Source organism: Artibeus jamaicensis, unplaced genomic scaffold (assembly GCF_021234435.1).
Source record: "Artibeus jamaicensis isolate MK-2021 breed Jamaican fruit bat unplaced genomic scaffold, CSHL_Jam_final contig_519, whole genome shotgun sequence".
Lineage (NCBI taxonomy): Eukaryota > Metazoa > Chordata > Mammalia > Chiroptera > Phyllostomidae > Artibeus > Artibeus jamaicensis.
Window position 1 is genome coordinate 20,459,242 of NW_026521871.1, and position 16,481 is coordinate 20,475,722.

General features: G+C 58.7%; 1 protein-coding gene across 1 annotated transcript in view; it reads right to left on the reverse strand.

The window, feature by feature from the left end:
* Positions 1 to 16,481, reverse strand: part of PLXND1 (plexin D1) — a 50,626-nt gene that overhangs the window by 30,079 nt on the left and 4,066 nt on the right. The window contains exons 2-5 of the mRNA XM_037139343.2: positions 4,768 to 4,944; positions 1,642 to 1,773; positions 1,267 to 1,367; positions 1,050 to 1,179 (exon numbers count right to left, since the gene is read on the reverse strand). Coding sequence (XP_036995238.2) covers positions 1,050 to 1,179; positions 1,267 to 1,367; positions 1,642 to 1,773; positions 4,768 to 4,944 — 540 coding nt within the window. The remainder of the gene's footprint in view (positions 1 to 1,049; positions 1,180 to 1,266; positions 1,368 to 1,641; positions 1,774 to 4,767; positions 4,945 to 16,481) is intronic.

Genomic DNA, 16,481 nt, shown 5'->3' on the forward strand with positions numbered 1-16,481 from the left:
CAGCACCCTGACTCCACCTTTGTCCCTCCTTCTGTCCTGCTTTGCTTTTCTCCACAGCCCTCATCACCAACCTGACACGTCATCGTGCTTATTCTCTCTCACCCTGTGCAAATGTCAGCCCCTCAAGGACCAGGGATCTGTCTGTCTTGTTCACTGTTGTGCCCACCCAGGGTCTAGAACAGTAATATCCTAAGTGAATAAATGGATGGATGGACAGATAGAAGGACGAACCTGTGCCCCGTCTCCTTGACGAGTTGAAGAGCACGAAGAACTATGGCATGCGATAATGCAAAGGGGGGTTTGGAGGGGCCCCGGGCCCCATCTAGCCTCTCAGAACCATCACCTCCCCACAGGTGACAGATGGGAACGCCAGCCTCAGAGAAGTCACTGAGGGCGGGGCTCAGTAGGCCCCAGCCCTCTGTCAGGGTCTGGACCACCCCCTTCCCCAAAGTGCCTGCTGTGGGCGGGGAGGGGGCTGAGGCAGCTCTAGGCCCACCCCCGGCACAGGCAAGGGGAGATTCACTTGCCCCCCATGCTGCAGGTCTGTCTGTTTCTAAGGAGAAATGGCAGCCTGACACTTGGTGTTCCCTCCACCCTCTCTCTTGCTCTGGGGTCCAGAAAGGCGTAAAGGTGAGGTGGGGGTGGGGTTCATTCCTCCTATCCTGCAATTCGGGCCCTTCTTCCTGGGACTCTGGAACCAGGAAGCCCACGAGTTCAAATTCCAGCTCTGCCACTCTCTAGCTGAATGACCTTCAACAAGTCCCTTTACCTCTCTGTGCCTCAGTTTCCTCATCTACAAAATGGGAATGTTAAAAGCACCTACTTCACAGGGTTGTGTGAAGCCTGACAGAGGTGAACAGCATGCACACAGAATATTCTGGCACTTGGTACGTGCTCAGGAAAGTCCAGTCACTCTCCCTGTATCACAGTTTGTCCCCAGGTCCCTGGGACACTATGGGCAGAAGTCCCCATCACTCAGGGCTTGGGTGCCAGGTGAAGGGCAGCTCCCCACCCCATGCCCCCGAAATGGGCTCGGGCCTCCCACTCACTGGGTACTCCCGGTGCACATCAATCTCGGCAGGCAGGACCGTCATGGTGGGGCAGCGGCTGGGGCCCTCGCTGGCGCTGGTCCAGAAGTGTGGCTGGCTGGAGTTGGCACAGTCCCGCTGCAGGGTGCACCTGGAGTGGCAGGATGCACGTCAGGACCCAGGTGGGCTCCTCCCCTGCCGCCGCATCCTGGGCCCAGCCCCTGCCCGGGGGCCTCACCGTGTCTCCAGGGCGCACCAGCCGCAGTAGGCGTCGGCCGCGCCCACGCAGTCCCCGCAGGTGGTGTGCGCGGCACACGCAGCGACTTTCACCCTAACCATCTGGAGGCAGAGGTAGGGGCCCAGCTCAGTGGGGCTGCTGGCCTCTCCCCGGGGACTCAGCCTGGTGACGGCCATGAGAAACTGGGGAAGCTGAGGCTTGACATCAGAACTGGGGAAACACGGGAGCAAGGCTTCCCCGCAGAGGTGAAGGGCGAGCAGGCAAAGGAGGTGGGGAAGGAGGGCGCTCCCGGTGGCAGGGACAGTGCGCAAAGGCCGGGCAAGCAAGACGCTCAGCTCACCCTGGGACCTTGTCAGGCCGGGGCGCTGGCCTTACCTGGTGGGACGTCATCACATAAAGGTAACCAGAGTCTGCGGGGTCAAACTGCATGATGTGGTGCACAGGCTCCCCGTAGGCCACCGTCACTACCCGCCTGCTGACCACCTGCATGCTCTCGTTCAGGTTGATCTGTGGGGGTGGTGGCTGTCAGGGTGATGGCGTGCCAGCAGGGGTCCAAGAGCAAGGGGGCGCCCAGCACAGGAGCTGCCGCCCGCCCAACAGAGGGGACCTGACCCGGACCCGGGGCTCCGCCTCCCTGTCCTCCGGGACCCTTCCCGGACCGGCAGGAAGTTGCAGGCATGGAAGGGCGGTGGGTCCAGCCTCTACACTTTCGCCTCTGCTGTGCTCCTCCCAGGAGCTCCCTCTGCTCCTCACCAGCACACCCCACCCCGTAAATATGTACGGGTGTTACAGTTTATAAACATTCCCTGGGAGGCTGTTTGGCATCCTGCCTAAGAGCAGAAATTTGGTCTTGGATTCCGGCTTTGACATTTGCAAGCTGTACAAATGGACAACTTGTCCAAGGCACTCCCCTCTGAGCCTTAGATTCCTGGGCTAATGGGACTAATGACAGTGCCTGCCCTGCAGGACTGCGGGGAGCTCCGAGTGAGAAGATGCAAGCAAAGAGCTAATGGGACCACGCTGCTCATTCCTCCCCCCTCATACCCACTTCACAGATGAGGAAACTGGCACTCAGGGGGGCCAAGGGACTCGACAAGAATCATAAATGAGGATGCCTCAGGGCCAGGACACACGCTTTGGCCTGTCTGACCCAAGTCCAAGGCTGGGGCTGGGGCACGGGGCCCAGTGTCCATGCAGGAGGGCAACCAGGACCAGCTGGGGCCTAGAAGCCTCTCTGGCTGAGGGCCCCTCTGCATGTCCTTCAGAGTCCCATCAAGTGGCTTCTCTGACTGGCCTCACACATTCCCAGCACGCTGCCTTTTGGAGGCCCCAGCAGGCCCTGAGCTGGAACCACGGTCAATGCCTTCCTGGGGTTTCCTACTCCCAGCCCTCCTTGGCAGGCTCTGAAACCGTTAGTTAGCAGCTCCTTCCTGATTACGTAATAAACTTGCCCTAGCATTCAAGGCCCTAACAATCTGACCCTAACTCGCTCTGCCAGCCTCATCTCCACCCACTCGACCCAACTCAGTCCACTTCTAGGCCTTTCCCCAGCTGTGCCCCTTTCTGGAATACCTCTCCCCTCCTACCCATGTGCAAATGAGGCCGAGCTCTGTCTTCCCAGTGTCTCCTCCAGAAAAGCTGCCCACATGCCCTCCACACACTGAACTGAAATTACTCTCTCCCCAGGTTCCCACAGGCGCTGGCCCAGCCCGAGACATCGCCGGTCCCAGGTGGCCTCTTGGCAGAGTCTGTCCCAGGCAGCTTGGCCCAGGTTCAGCACGCTGCCCTCAGCCACACTGCCACGCATCCAGCAGAGATTTCTACTCCTCCAAATGCTTCCTGAGCACCTACCGTGCTCCTGGCCCTGGGCTGGCAGGAGCTAGAGCCTGCACAGCGTGGGATGGCAGGAGAAGAGGCTAGTGACGGGCAGTGTGCGCTCTGGGCCAGTTGGGCCTGAATTCAACCCCAGTGCTCGCTGTGTGACTTCAGGGTAACTGTTTTCCCTCTCAGAGCCTCAGCGTCCCCGTCTATGGGACAGGAGTCGTGGCCCTGCCTCCCTTGCAGGGGTGTGAAAATTAAATAAGATAATGCCCAGGATGTGCCCTCTGGGGCTGGGGAGACACTGGGTGCCCAATAATTGCAGCTTCATGCCCAGACCAGTGTGGCTCAGTGGGTTGGGGCGTTGTCCCACAAAGCAAAAGGTCACCCACCGGTTCGATTCCCGGTCAGGGAAGAAGCCTTGGTTTCAGGTTCAAATCTCTGGTGCATTTGAAAGGCAAGTGATTGATGTTTCTCTCTCACATCAATGTTTCTCTCCCTCTCTCCCCCTCGCTCTAAAAATAAATAAATCTTTTTAAAAAGCCAACATCTTCAAAAAAATCGCAGCTTCATAGGCGGGGGTGGGAGAGGCTCCTTGCTTCTGGCCACAGGCATCGTCATCATAGGAGACTCTGACCACGATCCTGGCTGGTCCTCTTCGTTTCCCCTCGACAGACAAGGACACTGAGGCTCACTCAGGGTGAGAAGCAACTGCCCCCAGGTCACGCAGCTGGGAGCGGCAGAGCCAGGATACAAATCCAAGTGTCTTACCCCCAAACATGAGCCCCGGTGCCTAAGGACCTTCACTGGGGTGTCCAAAGGCAGAGGGCAACTTCCACCCCCAGTCTTGCTCCCACACCTGGCATCTCCCCCACCTGTTAGTGGTCCAGCAAGGGTCCCCGGGCCAGGTGGGCTGGCCCCGCCCCTCACCCGCCAGCCTGTGGCGTCTGCCTGGGCAGCTGAGGGAATTAGGTTATCGCCTCTGAGTCAGTTAGGCCAGGGCCTGGCGCTTACTGAAGCCGGACCAGGCAGCTGACTTTCCGGACAGGCAGAGAATGGGAGGCGGCGGGGGGCAGGTCCGGGCCCTCACCCGGGGAACGGTGCGGGCCCTGTCCATCCCACCCCGGAACAGGCATCAGACTCTTCTCTCCCTCCCAGCTCCAGGAACCTCGGGTCCGGCATTACTGCCCCTGGAAACCTGTCACCTTGAAGCGGGTGGGGGTGAGGGGCTCTTCCGAGGGTGGGGGGGGGAGGAAGTGAGACAAGAGCCCCCACTTGCCAGGCTGTGGCTTCCCCCCATCAAAGCCCCTCAACGGTCTCAAGGGGTAGGGCTTATAGCCCTTCACAGACGGGGAAACTGAGGGCCAGAAGGAGAAAGTATGTTGCCCACAGTCGGTCAAACAGCCCAACAGTGGCAGAGCCCAGAGACTTGAACACAGCTCCACCTGCCCCAAAGCTCTAGGCCCAGAGACCCAGAAAGAAGGGCCGGCCCTGGACCACGGGACCCCTCCTCTGCATGACAGGGCGCTTATCACCACGAGCCAGAGGGGAAGAAACAGATGTGAAAACACCTTGTGAAATGTCACGTGCTAGGTAAACCGACGAAAAAGAAGGCTAGTATTGGACCTCAGCCTCCCTGCTCCCCCGTCCCCCGCAGCCCCCGCCCCCCCCCCCCCGCCCTACCTTGAGCAGACGCCCACTGAATGTGCCCAGGAAAACCACCGTGTAGTTGCTGACACTGGCCACGGCCACGGAGGAGAGGCCCGGGGCTCGGAACACGGGTGTGGCCTTCAGGGGCTGCAGGATGGACAGCGGGTGCTGCAGGTGGGCGGCTCCACAGTCTAACTGCTCTGGCTGCAGCTGGAAAAGAAACGGCACCTCAGACCTCGGCTCTGAACCTTCTTCAGCCCCTTTCCGCACTGTGTGCATTTTGGGGCTCAGCACCAGGGCCTCCAAATCCTGCTTCTGCTTTACAGGTCCAGCCCTGGGCTGAGACCCCAACACAAGCAGGCCCCACTCTGGCCCCAGACTGACCCCTGACCTTGGCTGTAGTCACAAAATTGCCCCAAGATGATGTTTCAGGTATGAAGGAACCATATGGAAGAAGTTGTAGGTGGGGGATCAGAAGTGCTGGCAAGGGGACAAGGTCAGGTGTGCAGGAGGCCAGGACAGGACTCGGTCACAGCCCAGCAGAGCACAGGGGCCCACACCAGACCCACTTTCTGACTCAACTTACCTGCTGACACCACGGGGCGTCCCTCCTGCCTTGGCCGTGTCTCCATAACAACCATGGGAGTCCCGACCTGTGTTCTTACCCACATCACCCACAAAGTGCCAGCAGCTCACAGGACTGCAAGCTGAGGCCTCCCAGACTGAGTCCCTCCCCTCCCCTCAGGCACACATCCCCTCATCGACACACACTGCCGGTGGGCGAAGCACAGCCAGGTGTGTTTTGGGACGTACAGTCCCACCAGCCACGCAGCCCGGTGCCGCCTCGGGCAGCAGACTCGTCCCACTTCACAGGAGCATGGGAGCTGTGGCTGGTGACCCCAGTCCCAGCCATCCCCTGGACTTGGTCCGCCTTCCCCACCTTTCTCCAAATCTTGTTGGTCCCCTGCAAAATTTTCAAAAATACGAAACTGAGCCCCAGGAGGCACCTTTGAGGAAGTAACTGTGCAGAACTGTAAGGATGCAGACGCAAGCACAGCTTAGAGGGACAGACGGTAGACACAACCTCACATCTGACAGAACCGAGCGGGTAAGTTACGTGGATTATGGCACATCGTCCGGAAAGGACGCTCCCACCCGAGTGCCACACAAATCTGTATGGACAGTGACAGGAAGATATGTGGTTGAGAAAGGTCACAGGACGCCGTGGGGCATCGTGGTAAGACAGACGCACAGACAGCCAGGTGCACGTCACAGTGGTGCGTACAGTCACTGGCCAGGTTTACTGGAAACACAGCTGGTGAGGCCCGGCACGGACTCCCTGAATCCTGGGAGCTTATGAGGCCACAGGTCATAGATGGGGAAACTGAGGCTCAGAGGGGGCGGAGCCTGCTTGAGAGCTGCCATGCCATGCATCTAGGACTGAAGCCGGCAGCAGACTTGAGCTCCCACTGACCCCCAGATGCTAAGATGTGGGCACTGGAGGCTCTGAGGAGACACTCAGAAGGTCACCGGAATAGCCTCAAGGTGCAGCTCTAGCCAGGCTTTTATTTTTCCTAATCTGAGCTGTTTGCAAACATAAACTACTGACTATATGCCTGTGTGGTGTTTGCACAAAAGCTCAGCAAGTTTTCTATACAACAAATACTGAGTCCTTCTGTCCTCCAGCAAATAAATAGAGCTGGGGCCTCACGGCCCTGGAGGGGGAGGCTGTTTCCCAGCACAACCCTAGAGATGGGTGGAGCAGGGTGCCCTGGCCAAGAATCCAGCAGTGGGGTAGTCTTCACTGGGACAGCTGGGGCAACCTAAGCTGGGCACTTCTCCGAGCCTCAGTATACTCCCCTATGAAATGGGTACATCCACAGCACTCACTCCAAGGAGCTGGGAGGAGATGATTCACTGTGTAGCCTGGGGTCGATGCCCCAGAAGTGTCAGCTGACACTGCTGCTGCTTCCACTACAACTGTCACCAGGATCGTCATTGTGAAGGGGACCCAGGGCAGGTCACGCCTACCTCAAAAGCTGACTGCTGCTGACCACCTTAAGGCGCCTACCCTCTTACCCAGGAGGCTCTCCCAGCCCCCTCTTCTCTGGGTTCACCCTTGTCCCCCACATTGCTCCTGAACACAGCTGCCAATTGAGCCCTTCCAAGCGCAAAGAAGGTCCCCCCTTCCATTTCAAACACTCCAGTGGGGACACACAGAATAAAGCCTGAGTCCTGGATCCTCCCATCAGGCCCCTGGGACCTTCCCATCCACCCCACTCCAGCCACACTGGCCTCATTTGTTTCTCAAACATTGCATGCTGGGTCCTGCCTCAGGGCCTTTTTCCCTGCTGTTCCCTCTGCCTGAAGTGCCATTCCTGGGACTGTCATATATAGTTGACCCTTGAACACAGGGGTTAGGGGCACCAACCCCCTCCGTGCAGTTGAAAATCCATGTTCAACTTTTGATCCCCCAGTTGCCCCCAGGTATCAGAGGGGGACTGGCTCTAGGACCCCCTGCAGATACCAACTCTGAGACTGCTCAAGTGCCTTACACAAAACGGTGCAGAATAATGCTGTAGCTCTCCACACCCACAGACTCCCAGCTGCAGGTGGAAAATAGTGTTTTTGACCTGTAGTTGGTAGAACCCATGGATGAGAAAGGGGGATACAGAGAGCCGGCTGTGTGTCTTCTCAGATCTGTGTGTCAGTGAGCCCCGTGACGCAGGCCCGTGTCACTCAAGGGTGCTCTGTGACGGGCTCCCTCCTGTTCAGCTTCGGACCTGCCCTGCCGGCCTTCATCCGTGTGTGTCCCAACTGGGGGCACAGCTGGAAAGAGGACGCTGTGCCCGCCATCTCCCCAGATGCCCCTCCCCGTCCCGGGCCCAGCGCCCAGCAACCCCGAGGCCACGGGGAGGAGGGAGCAACCTCTGTCAGCCCTCAGGCCCCGAGTCTGGCCGCGAGGGATGCTTTTCCAGGGGTTACGTAACTTGTCTTCACTGAACGTGGATTACTCGCACCATTAAACAATGAGTTGTTTTAGAATTAAAATCGTAACCCTTTGCCCAGACGACGTGACTTTCCTCCCTGAGCTCCGGGAGGCACAGGAAGGCAGGGAGACCCTAGAGGCCCTGATGTCACCTTTGGGGTTTTTTGCGCTGGGTCCTGCAATGGGGGTGAGGGTGGGGGCCCAGCCAGCCCGGGTGGGGGGTCCTGGGAAAAGCCGGACAGGCCCCAGCTCCGGGTGATTTGTGGGCCAGGGCAGCAGAGGCTGAGGGGGGAGCATGCTGGGAATTCGGCTCTCGCCTGCCTGCCCTGACGTTCACAAGCCATTAATTTTGCGCTGAAGGAATTTTCTAAAAAGCCTTTCCTCCAACTTTTTTTTTCTCATCCTAAAAATAAAATTTTAAAAAAATCTAAAAGGAGAAGTAACCCGTCGGCTGCTGCGAGTGATCTGTGCGCAAAAGGGGAAGCTGACTCCCCAACCACCGGGGAAATCACAAGGCTTTGAACTGGCTTAAGAATGGAAGCTGGGCAGGCAGGAAATGCCTCCTCTGTTGGGGGAGGAGGCTGCAGGCCCAGGAAATGGGGACAGTAGGTTGAGGACCAGGCGGCCATCCCAACTGTGGCCTCAGCCGAACTCGGTCTCCTGGGGCGGTCAGCTCCACAGGCCCGAAATACCACCCTGGCCAAGCGACACTGCTCGAAAGTCCTCCCTCAACGCCGGCCTTCCTCCAAGTCTCACTCAGCGCCGGCCCCTCAGGAACAATGATGGCCCCGAGAGCAGGCGGAGAGCTGGACTGTCGCAGCAGCGCCCTCCAGTCCGCAAGGGTCACCTTTCTGAGAGCAAAGCTGGGTAGCCCCTCCCCTACTCAAACCTTTCCCCAGCTCCCACCTGTCCTCAGGATCCAGCCTGGCATTTAGGGCCTTTGTGATCTGGCCCCCACCAACTGGCCAGGCCCCAGTCTCCCTTCCTTCCTCTGCCCCACCCTCTGCTCCGGCTGCACCAATCACTGCAGTTCCCCAAAGGTGGCCACATTCTCCTGGACCTTCATGAGGTTGTTTCCTCAGCGGCCAGTGCCCTTCCCACACCTCCGGGCCACTCGTACTTCCCCGGCCCTCAGTTTCCTTGTCTGAACCCGTGCCGTTCCCTTTGCCCAGCATGCCCGGCGGGAAGTTTTCAGCCAGCCTTCCAAGTGTGGGCGCTTCAAAACAAGCTCCCTGCCTCTGTGAGGCGCTCTGCCCCGCTCACCACCTTCACTTCCCACGGCAGCACATGCATGCGCTTCTCCAGGGCAGAGCCGAGCTCTGGGGTGAGTGTTTAACAAAGAAAGAAAACTCGTGTTGACCTAAGTGCGAACAACTGTATTCAGCCACTTCCTTTCCCAGCAGAGACGCTGAGAGCAACGCTGCCACGGCGAATGCTGGACAACTGAGGGACAGCCGTGGGTCCCGTGTGCCTGCTCTGCACGTGGCCGCACGGGGGAAGCCGAGGTTCAGGCCCAGGCAACACCCGGCTCCTGGTTTGGATTCCTCTAAGAACTTCGGTTTGCCCCTCTCTAAACTGGGCTGGGCAACAGCCTCTGGTTTCAACTCCTTCCTGAGAGCAGGGTGCCCCAGTCCCCTCCGGCTGGCTGCCTCCCGGGGCCAAAGTGCAGCTCTGCCCCACTCCGCCATTAAAACTCTGACATGCTGGTTTCACTACCAACTGTAATTGTGTTGACTTTCTTTCCCCAGGAAGCCAGTTGGAGCAACAGCTTCAAGACCTGGGCTTCTCGGACATTCCACCTCCTGTCCGCAGGCCCCACCACACCTCAGCCCTGCCGCAGGGGACACTCTGAGAAGGGCGAAGAGTCGCTGGTGGGCGCCACGGCAGGCTGCAAGACTCTGTGGCTCTGTCCCAGGTAGAGACCACAGCGGCTATGGGGCCACTGTGTACCTTTCTGCCTCAAGTCTTTGATTGTTACTCAACTGTGGCCTTGGGCCAGGGAGGTTTCTCTGCCAGGAGAGGAAAGCTCCCCTCTGAGTGTGCCCCCATACTAAGGAAGAAGCCACCTGCTGTCCAGAGAGGAAATGCCAGCACCTCCCTGTGGAGGAGCCAGAGAACAACAGGCCGCTTGGCCCTGAGCTGGGCAGGAAAAGCAACATCTTGGGGAAACCAAGGCACAAAGAGCGGCGGCAGCTTCCCTGGGACACACAGCGCAGCAATTCCCCACCTTGCCCCAGGCCCCCTGAACCAGGCAGGACTGACAGACAAATGGCAACGAACACAGTTCAGCAGACCCTTCCAGAGCTTCAGAGAGGCCTGCCTCAGTTTCCCCACCTCCCTCTCTAAAGTAGGCAGGCCACTCAGCCCCAGGGCACTGAGTTGAGCCAGGCCAGCTGGGCACCACTTGGAAGGGCTGTGTGAATCGGTCAGCCAGGCTGCCCTGAACACGACCTACCCACCATGTACCACCAGCGCTCCAGACTCGCCCACAGGCTGGGCACAGGCCACAGGGACCGCTCCCGGGCTGAGGGCAGAGGCCTGGCTGTACTGGGTTGGGGGCGGGGTGGGGGCGCACACACTCTTGTTGTGCCCCTGTGCAAACGGAAGCTGAGGCTCCTCATGTACCAAACTTCACTGCTCTTAACACAGTGGGGTGCCCTGTCCCCTCTGAGCCTCAGTCTCCTCATCTGGAAGTGGGGAGAGTAACAGCAACTCCCATAACAGATGTCCCCAGTTGGCTCTGCAGGCCGCCGGGCAGAAGCCGGAGGACCAGGGAGCCCACAACCAGCCGTTCTGCCACTCCCCCGAGGCCAGATCAGCAGTGCCGCAGGATACTGGGAGCAGGCCTTGGCCTGCTCCGCTCAGGGCCTGCCTGGGAACCACGGCCACAGCCGCTGACTCAAGCAGCCATTGTTTTGTTAGCTGGACGTGGCCCCTAGACACCCAGCTCCCCCTCCTCGAAGCTGTTTCTCATTCCAGCCCAGCCTGGCCCCACTTCCAGCTCCCCCCGCCCCCCCAACCGTTCCCAGAGGAGCACAGTGTGGGATGGGCAGCCAGCGACTCTTCCCTGGCCTCAGTGAAAAGTCACTCCCTCCCACCAGCTCTAATGGGGGGCAGGGTGGCAGAGTGCTGTGGCGCAGGTCCCTCCTTACCCGAACTGCTTCTGTCCCAGCTTCTCCCCTGAAGGGGTGCAGGCCGCCTTCCTCCTCCTGGGGCGGAGGGGCCCTGAGGCTGGATCTCACACCCTCCTCCCCTGGGGGTGCTGGCCTTGGTCCCAGAGTCATCGTGCAACTGCTGTGAGCACAGCTGAGGGGACGGGGCTGGCTCGGGGCCCCCAGCAAACATGTCTGGGCTGGGTCCCACGTCCTGGTGACAGGGAAGCCACGCGTAGGTAGGCCCCTCTCTCTAGTTGCCCAGATCCCAGTTCAGAGACCAAACCCAAGATGGAAAGTGACAGTTTTATAACAATAACAATAAAGTCAACAATATGACAATAATGATCAGCCAGTTTACTTTGTGCAGAGATGTCTGCACGTAGAACCTCATTTAACCCCCACCACACTCTAACAAGTTGATGCTACTTTACAGCAAAGGTAACTGGGGCACAGAGAGGTGAAGTGACTTGCCCAAAGTCACACAGCCATTATGTCCAAATGGGAATCTCAAACCTCAGCAGGCAGGCTCCAGAGTCTTCACCTTTCACCTCAGCCTGTCATCTCGGCTCTGTAGAGCACTGCCGGCAGCCGCCTGGAGCTGGAAATGCCCTGAGTTGCACCCCCATTTCAGACCCATTAAGGAGAAGGCCACTTCTGGAGGGCTTGCTCACCTCCAACGCACATGGTGGACACATCCTGAGAGGGGCATGGGGTGCAGGGGTGAATGCTGATCCCCGCTTGGCTCCCTTCCCCAGCCTGGCCTCCACTTCAAGGCCTCTGCCCACTGCCCCCCCATTATTTACCGATCAGAGCAGAAAGTGCTACATGATTAATGCCCCACTGGGGCCTCGCTGGGCCTCGTAATGGAGCTCAGAGCTTCCTCTCTCCTCCGGCGTGTGATTTATCGTGTTTCAGGGTGAAGGATGGTGGGCTGGGCGGGGTGAGCCACACTGGCCCAGAAATGGGCAGACCCAGGTGGCATCGCGTGCCAGAGGGGAAGCGGGCGGTGCAGAGCCTGTCCCGGTGACCTGCAGGGCCTGCAGGGCCAAGCACAGGCTTTGGACAGAAGAAAACAGCCAAACTCTATGGGCAGTAGCCAGGATCCACATCCATGTGGCTGGCACCAAGAGACTTTCCCAGCCAGTCCCCAAGCGGGGACCTGGTTTCCATGGCAATCTCCACACTGCTGTCAGAGCCTGCGAGGCCCTGGGGAGTCGCCCGGTCCAGCCACCATGGGGGCTTTGAGCGAGAGCCTCCTTTTTCTGCCAGTACCAGGCAGGACTAATTCGGGGTCAGCACCCAGGATCCCTTCTAGAAACAGATTAACTATGTGTTGCTTTCCCCCAAAAGCCCTGCTGGCTCTCCACAGCCCACAGGACAGCAGCCAAATCCTTGGCCCACACCCCAGACCCCACACACTCAGCTTCATCTCTGCCTACTACCCAAGCCACATCCCACCACACCTCCAGGCCTCTGCCCCTGCCGCGTCCCCTGCCTGGAACGCCTTCCCCGCCCCATCTGTCGAAGTCCTGCTCCAATGTCACCGTCTTCCAGGAAGTCTTCCCTGATTCCCTCAGATGAGGCTGGTCAGTGTGCGGCTCTGGCTACAGCATGTCTTCTGTCATGGTCTCCTCCCTGACCATCTGGGGGCTCTGGAGGGTGGGGACGGGGTCTGATTCCTGCCCTCTGGGAGGCTGCTACTTAAGAAAGCGGAGCCCACCCACACTGCCAGACTTCAGAGCACCCTCTACCAGAAGGACGGGGCCCAGGAGAAGCTGGGCTGTGGTGGGCAAAGGGAGACAGCTGTAGTCATGGGGAACAGGAACGCCCACCTGGAGGGCCTGACCCAGCGTGGGACCATGCTGACACCGGGGCTGGGCAGTTCTGCAGGCCCCACCGGAAAGCTCCCGTCACTCCCCACGGCGGCCCCAGCCGGGGGAGAACTTCCCTGGGTCTGGGTCCCTCCACCTTCCAGAGGGACCCACTCACCCCTTCCCACTGTGATCTCAGGGCCCCACTGGTTAGTGTGCTCAGAGGAACCAGGGAGTGAAGGCGATGAGCAGACTCCCCAGCCAGACACTGGCTCCACCTTCTGCCCACTGTGTGACCTCAGGCAGGTCACTTAGTCTCTCTGGGCCTCTGTCTCCCTTTTCTGTAGACTGGGGGTAACACTCAATTCATTCTGCATCTGGGCAGTATTAAAAGATACTCTTCAGGTAAAGAGCTCTGCAAAGTGTCCGACATAGAGTAAGCTCCCAAAAAACAACAGTGGCAATAATGGTGGCAGGGGGAGGGCTTCCTTGCCACCCCTCCCCCCCGCGGCCCAACTTGGTTGGGAAACTGAGGCCCAGAAAGGGAAGTGACCCCCATTCCCAGGGCTTGGGCCTTCATACTCCTTCCATATACACCATGTCTTTCTCCCTGAAGCATCTGGGACTCAGGCAGCCTATTTCCTTAACCTCCATGAAAACCAGCAGCTGTGGGCAGGCGACATGAACCCTTGTCGAGGGCGCTTCTGAGGGGCTGACGCTGACTCACACACGGCCTCTGCTGAACATTGGCCACCCTATTCTTCCTTTTGCTGAATCCTCTTTACAGACTGGGAAATGGAGGCCCACTGAGGGCTAGTAAGGTGCCCAAGGCCACAGCAAGGAAGGCACTGAGCCAAGATTTGGATCCAAGGAGTTTGCAGCAGGGTCCAGCACTCACCAACCACTCTGGGCCTGCCTGGGTGTAGAGGTCTTAGCTATGGGTGTGGCCGGGCTCGTAAACAGATCCTCCGTCCACCCTCCTAGCAAACACCAGACGGCAAGGTGGTGCCCCGGAGAACAGGAGAAAGACTGCCCACCGGTCCCAGGTCCCAGCCTGGCCTGAGCCAGGCTGGGCTGGGGTTGACGTGGAAAAGGACCTGTTGAGTCATCATTCACATCGACCACGTCCCTCATTCCCACACTGAGAAGGCCGGGGGCTCACTCCTCCCAGAGTCCCACGATTCCATTTTCAGAGATGAATGCAACCCGGAGCTCCCCTGCCTCTCCCACTTCTGCGGGAGGCCCCATTGGCTTCAGACTCCACCTTATGACCTGGCTTCTGCACATGCCCCAGCCGGCTGCACCCCATTCTGGATCTGAGTCACTGCTGTGTCAATTTCAGCTCCAGCCCGGGCCAGCTTGGGGGTGCTATCACAGGAGGGGGGTTTGTACAAAGGGCTCCACCCGAATCTCCAGGGGCTGGGGGATAACTGCAGACTCACGGCAGAGAGCTCCCGGCTAGGCTAACACGAGCCAGTGTGGACTCCGCAGTCAGAGCCGGTGTGCAGATCCCAGCTCCCGCTCGCCAGCTGTGTGACCCTGGGCCTCAGTGGTCCCAGGTGTAAACGGGGGATAACAGCACTTCTTGCCCCAGGAGGGCAAGGAGAGTGGGGGCTGTGGGCTCAAAGGCATTGGTGTTTGTTAGTGAAGGGCTGGTGCAGTATCCCTGCTCAGAACTCAGGGCTCAGCCCCAGAGAGCCAAGAGGGCACCTACGATCCGTGCACCCCTCGGGCCAGCCAGCAGCCCTGTGCCCACCCGTCCACAGCAGTGGCAGCAGGCCCTCTCTTCCGTCTCAGCCTGTGCCCTCCTGCCTCTGAGCTCTCGGGGACGGGGGGGGGGGGTTGGTGGGGGGCCACAGGTCTAGACACGCCCTCGCCTCACCTTCTGGCCCGGGCCTGCTCACCTTGAGGGCCTGGTTTGATCCTCTAAACCAGGAGCGTCAAACTCATGTTCACTGGGGGCCACATCAGCCTTGTGGTTGCCTATAAACAGCCGAAATAATTTGAGGACACCCCTGCCCTAAAGCATCCCCCTCCTCTGAGCACTCCGGAGCCTGTTGGCTGTTCCACACACTGAACACACTTTTCTCCAATGTAATTTTTTCCTCCTGGTACTAATACCATTTCCTGCATGTGAGATTTTAATCTGCCCACATCCTGACCGGTTTTACATGAGACCCCAGGAGTAAATGGTATCATTTAGCCTGGTTCACACAGCATGCAGGTAGAACGGAACTCAACGCCAACTTCGCCCTCACCTACCTGGGAATGTGGACATGGCAGGGGCAGGAGGCATGTTACCAGTCTCCTGGACCGAGCCCTGTCTGTCTCTCCAGATGACAGGTACATGGGAATCCCTTCTCCTAAGTGCTGCCAAGTGTCTCGGCTTGTACCCTTGGCCATGGGAAGCGCACCCCCAGCCCTATCCAGTTCCAAATGTAAAGCCCGTCTTGGAAGTTCTGCCTCCCTCCACCTCCACCCAGTATTTCAGCCCTGAAATTGGTTCAGAAAACGCCTTCTTGACAACCAGCACCCACCCACCACATGCCAGTTTAAAACCGCCTGAGGGGTTTTTTTCACCTTTACTATAAAAAGACACCTTGAAAATGCAGCACTGACATTTCCTTGTCAGTTTTCTTTTTGACTTAAAAACACAAAAATAGTGGTCATTCAAAGGTGAGGGCAGGGGAGATCGGGAAGGAAGGAAGGCTCAGTCTGCTGTTGCCTAGCTGGGGGCCCCCATGCCTCAGTTTCCCCTTTTGATAGCTGTGGTAACTTCCCAACTCACGTGCCCCTCAACATGAGGTGAGGAAAGGGATCCACGCCACACCCAACGAACGCCAATCTCCTCACTCGCTGTCTCTCTCAAAATAGTCCGACAGCCCCAGATACGTTCAAAACAATCAGGGACAAGGCTGGGCCCTCTGAGGGCTGGGGGAGGCCGGGCTTCCCGCCGCTGACCTCACCCCTCCGCTAAACTCCTGGAATGAAGGTGGCAGCAGATACCGAGACTTCACTGTCAGACAAAGGGACAGGAGGGGACAAAGCCTGAGGGTGAGGAGCTGGGATGCTGGAGGCCACCTCGTCAGAGGCTATGGGTTTGAGAGACCCCCAAACACCTGTGGGAAGCTGGCTGCCAAAACCTGGCCGTGCGCCTGTCCTGCCTGGAGGTCAGATGGCCCTGGCGAACAGGTGGAAGAAGGAGGTGCCGTCCCCTCGCCCGGCGGCACCACTTCATCTGATGCCGGGCCAGACTGGGCAGCTTCCTTCCCCTCCAGCCAGTCCCTCCCCACCTCTGCGGCTACATCCTGGCAGGCGAGTCTGTCCCAAGCCCACTGCTTCCCTCCAGGCCCCCAGCAGGCCTAGCCCAGCACCGAGAACACAGCCCAGCACCCACCACAGTCCATGCTCAAGAAATATCTGCAAATCAGAGAGTGAACCTCCAGCCTGGGAGATGGCACCAGCCTCCCCACTACTCTCCCTGCCTCTCACCCGCCGCCTACAGACTTTTTAAAATCATAACATTAAAAATAATCATAGTAGCCCTGGCTGGTGGGACTCAGTGGATTGGGTGCTGGCCTGCAAGCCAAGGGTCACTGGTTCAATTCCCAGACAGGGCACATGCCCGGGTTACAGGCTGGCTCTCCAGTGAGGGACATGCGGAGGCCTGAGGGGGGCAGCCAAACATTGATGTTTTTCTTCTGCTCTTTTTCCTCCCCTCTCCTCCCTAAATTAAATAAATAAAGTCTTTAAAATAATAATCATAGTAATTGCAAGCACGTGTGCCAGCCA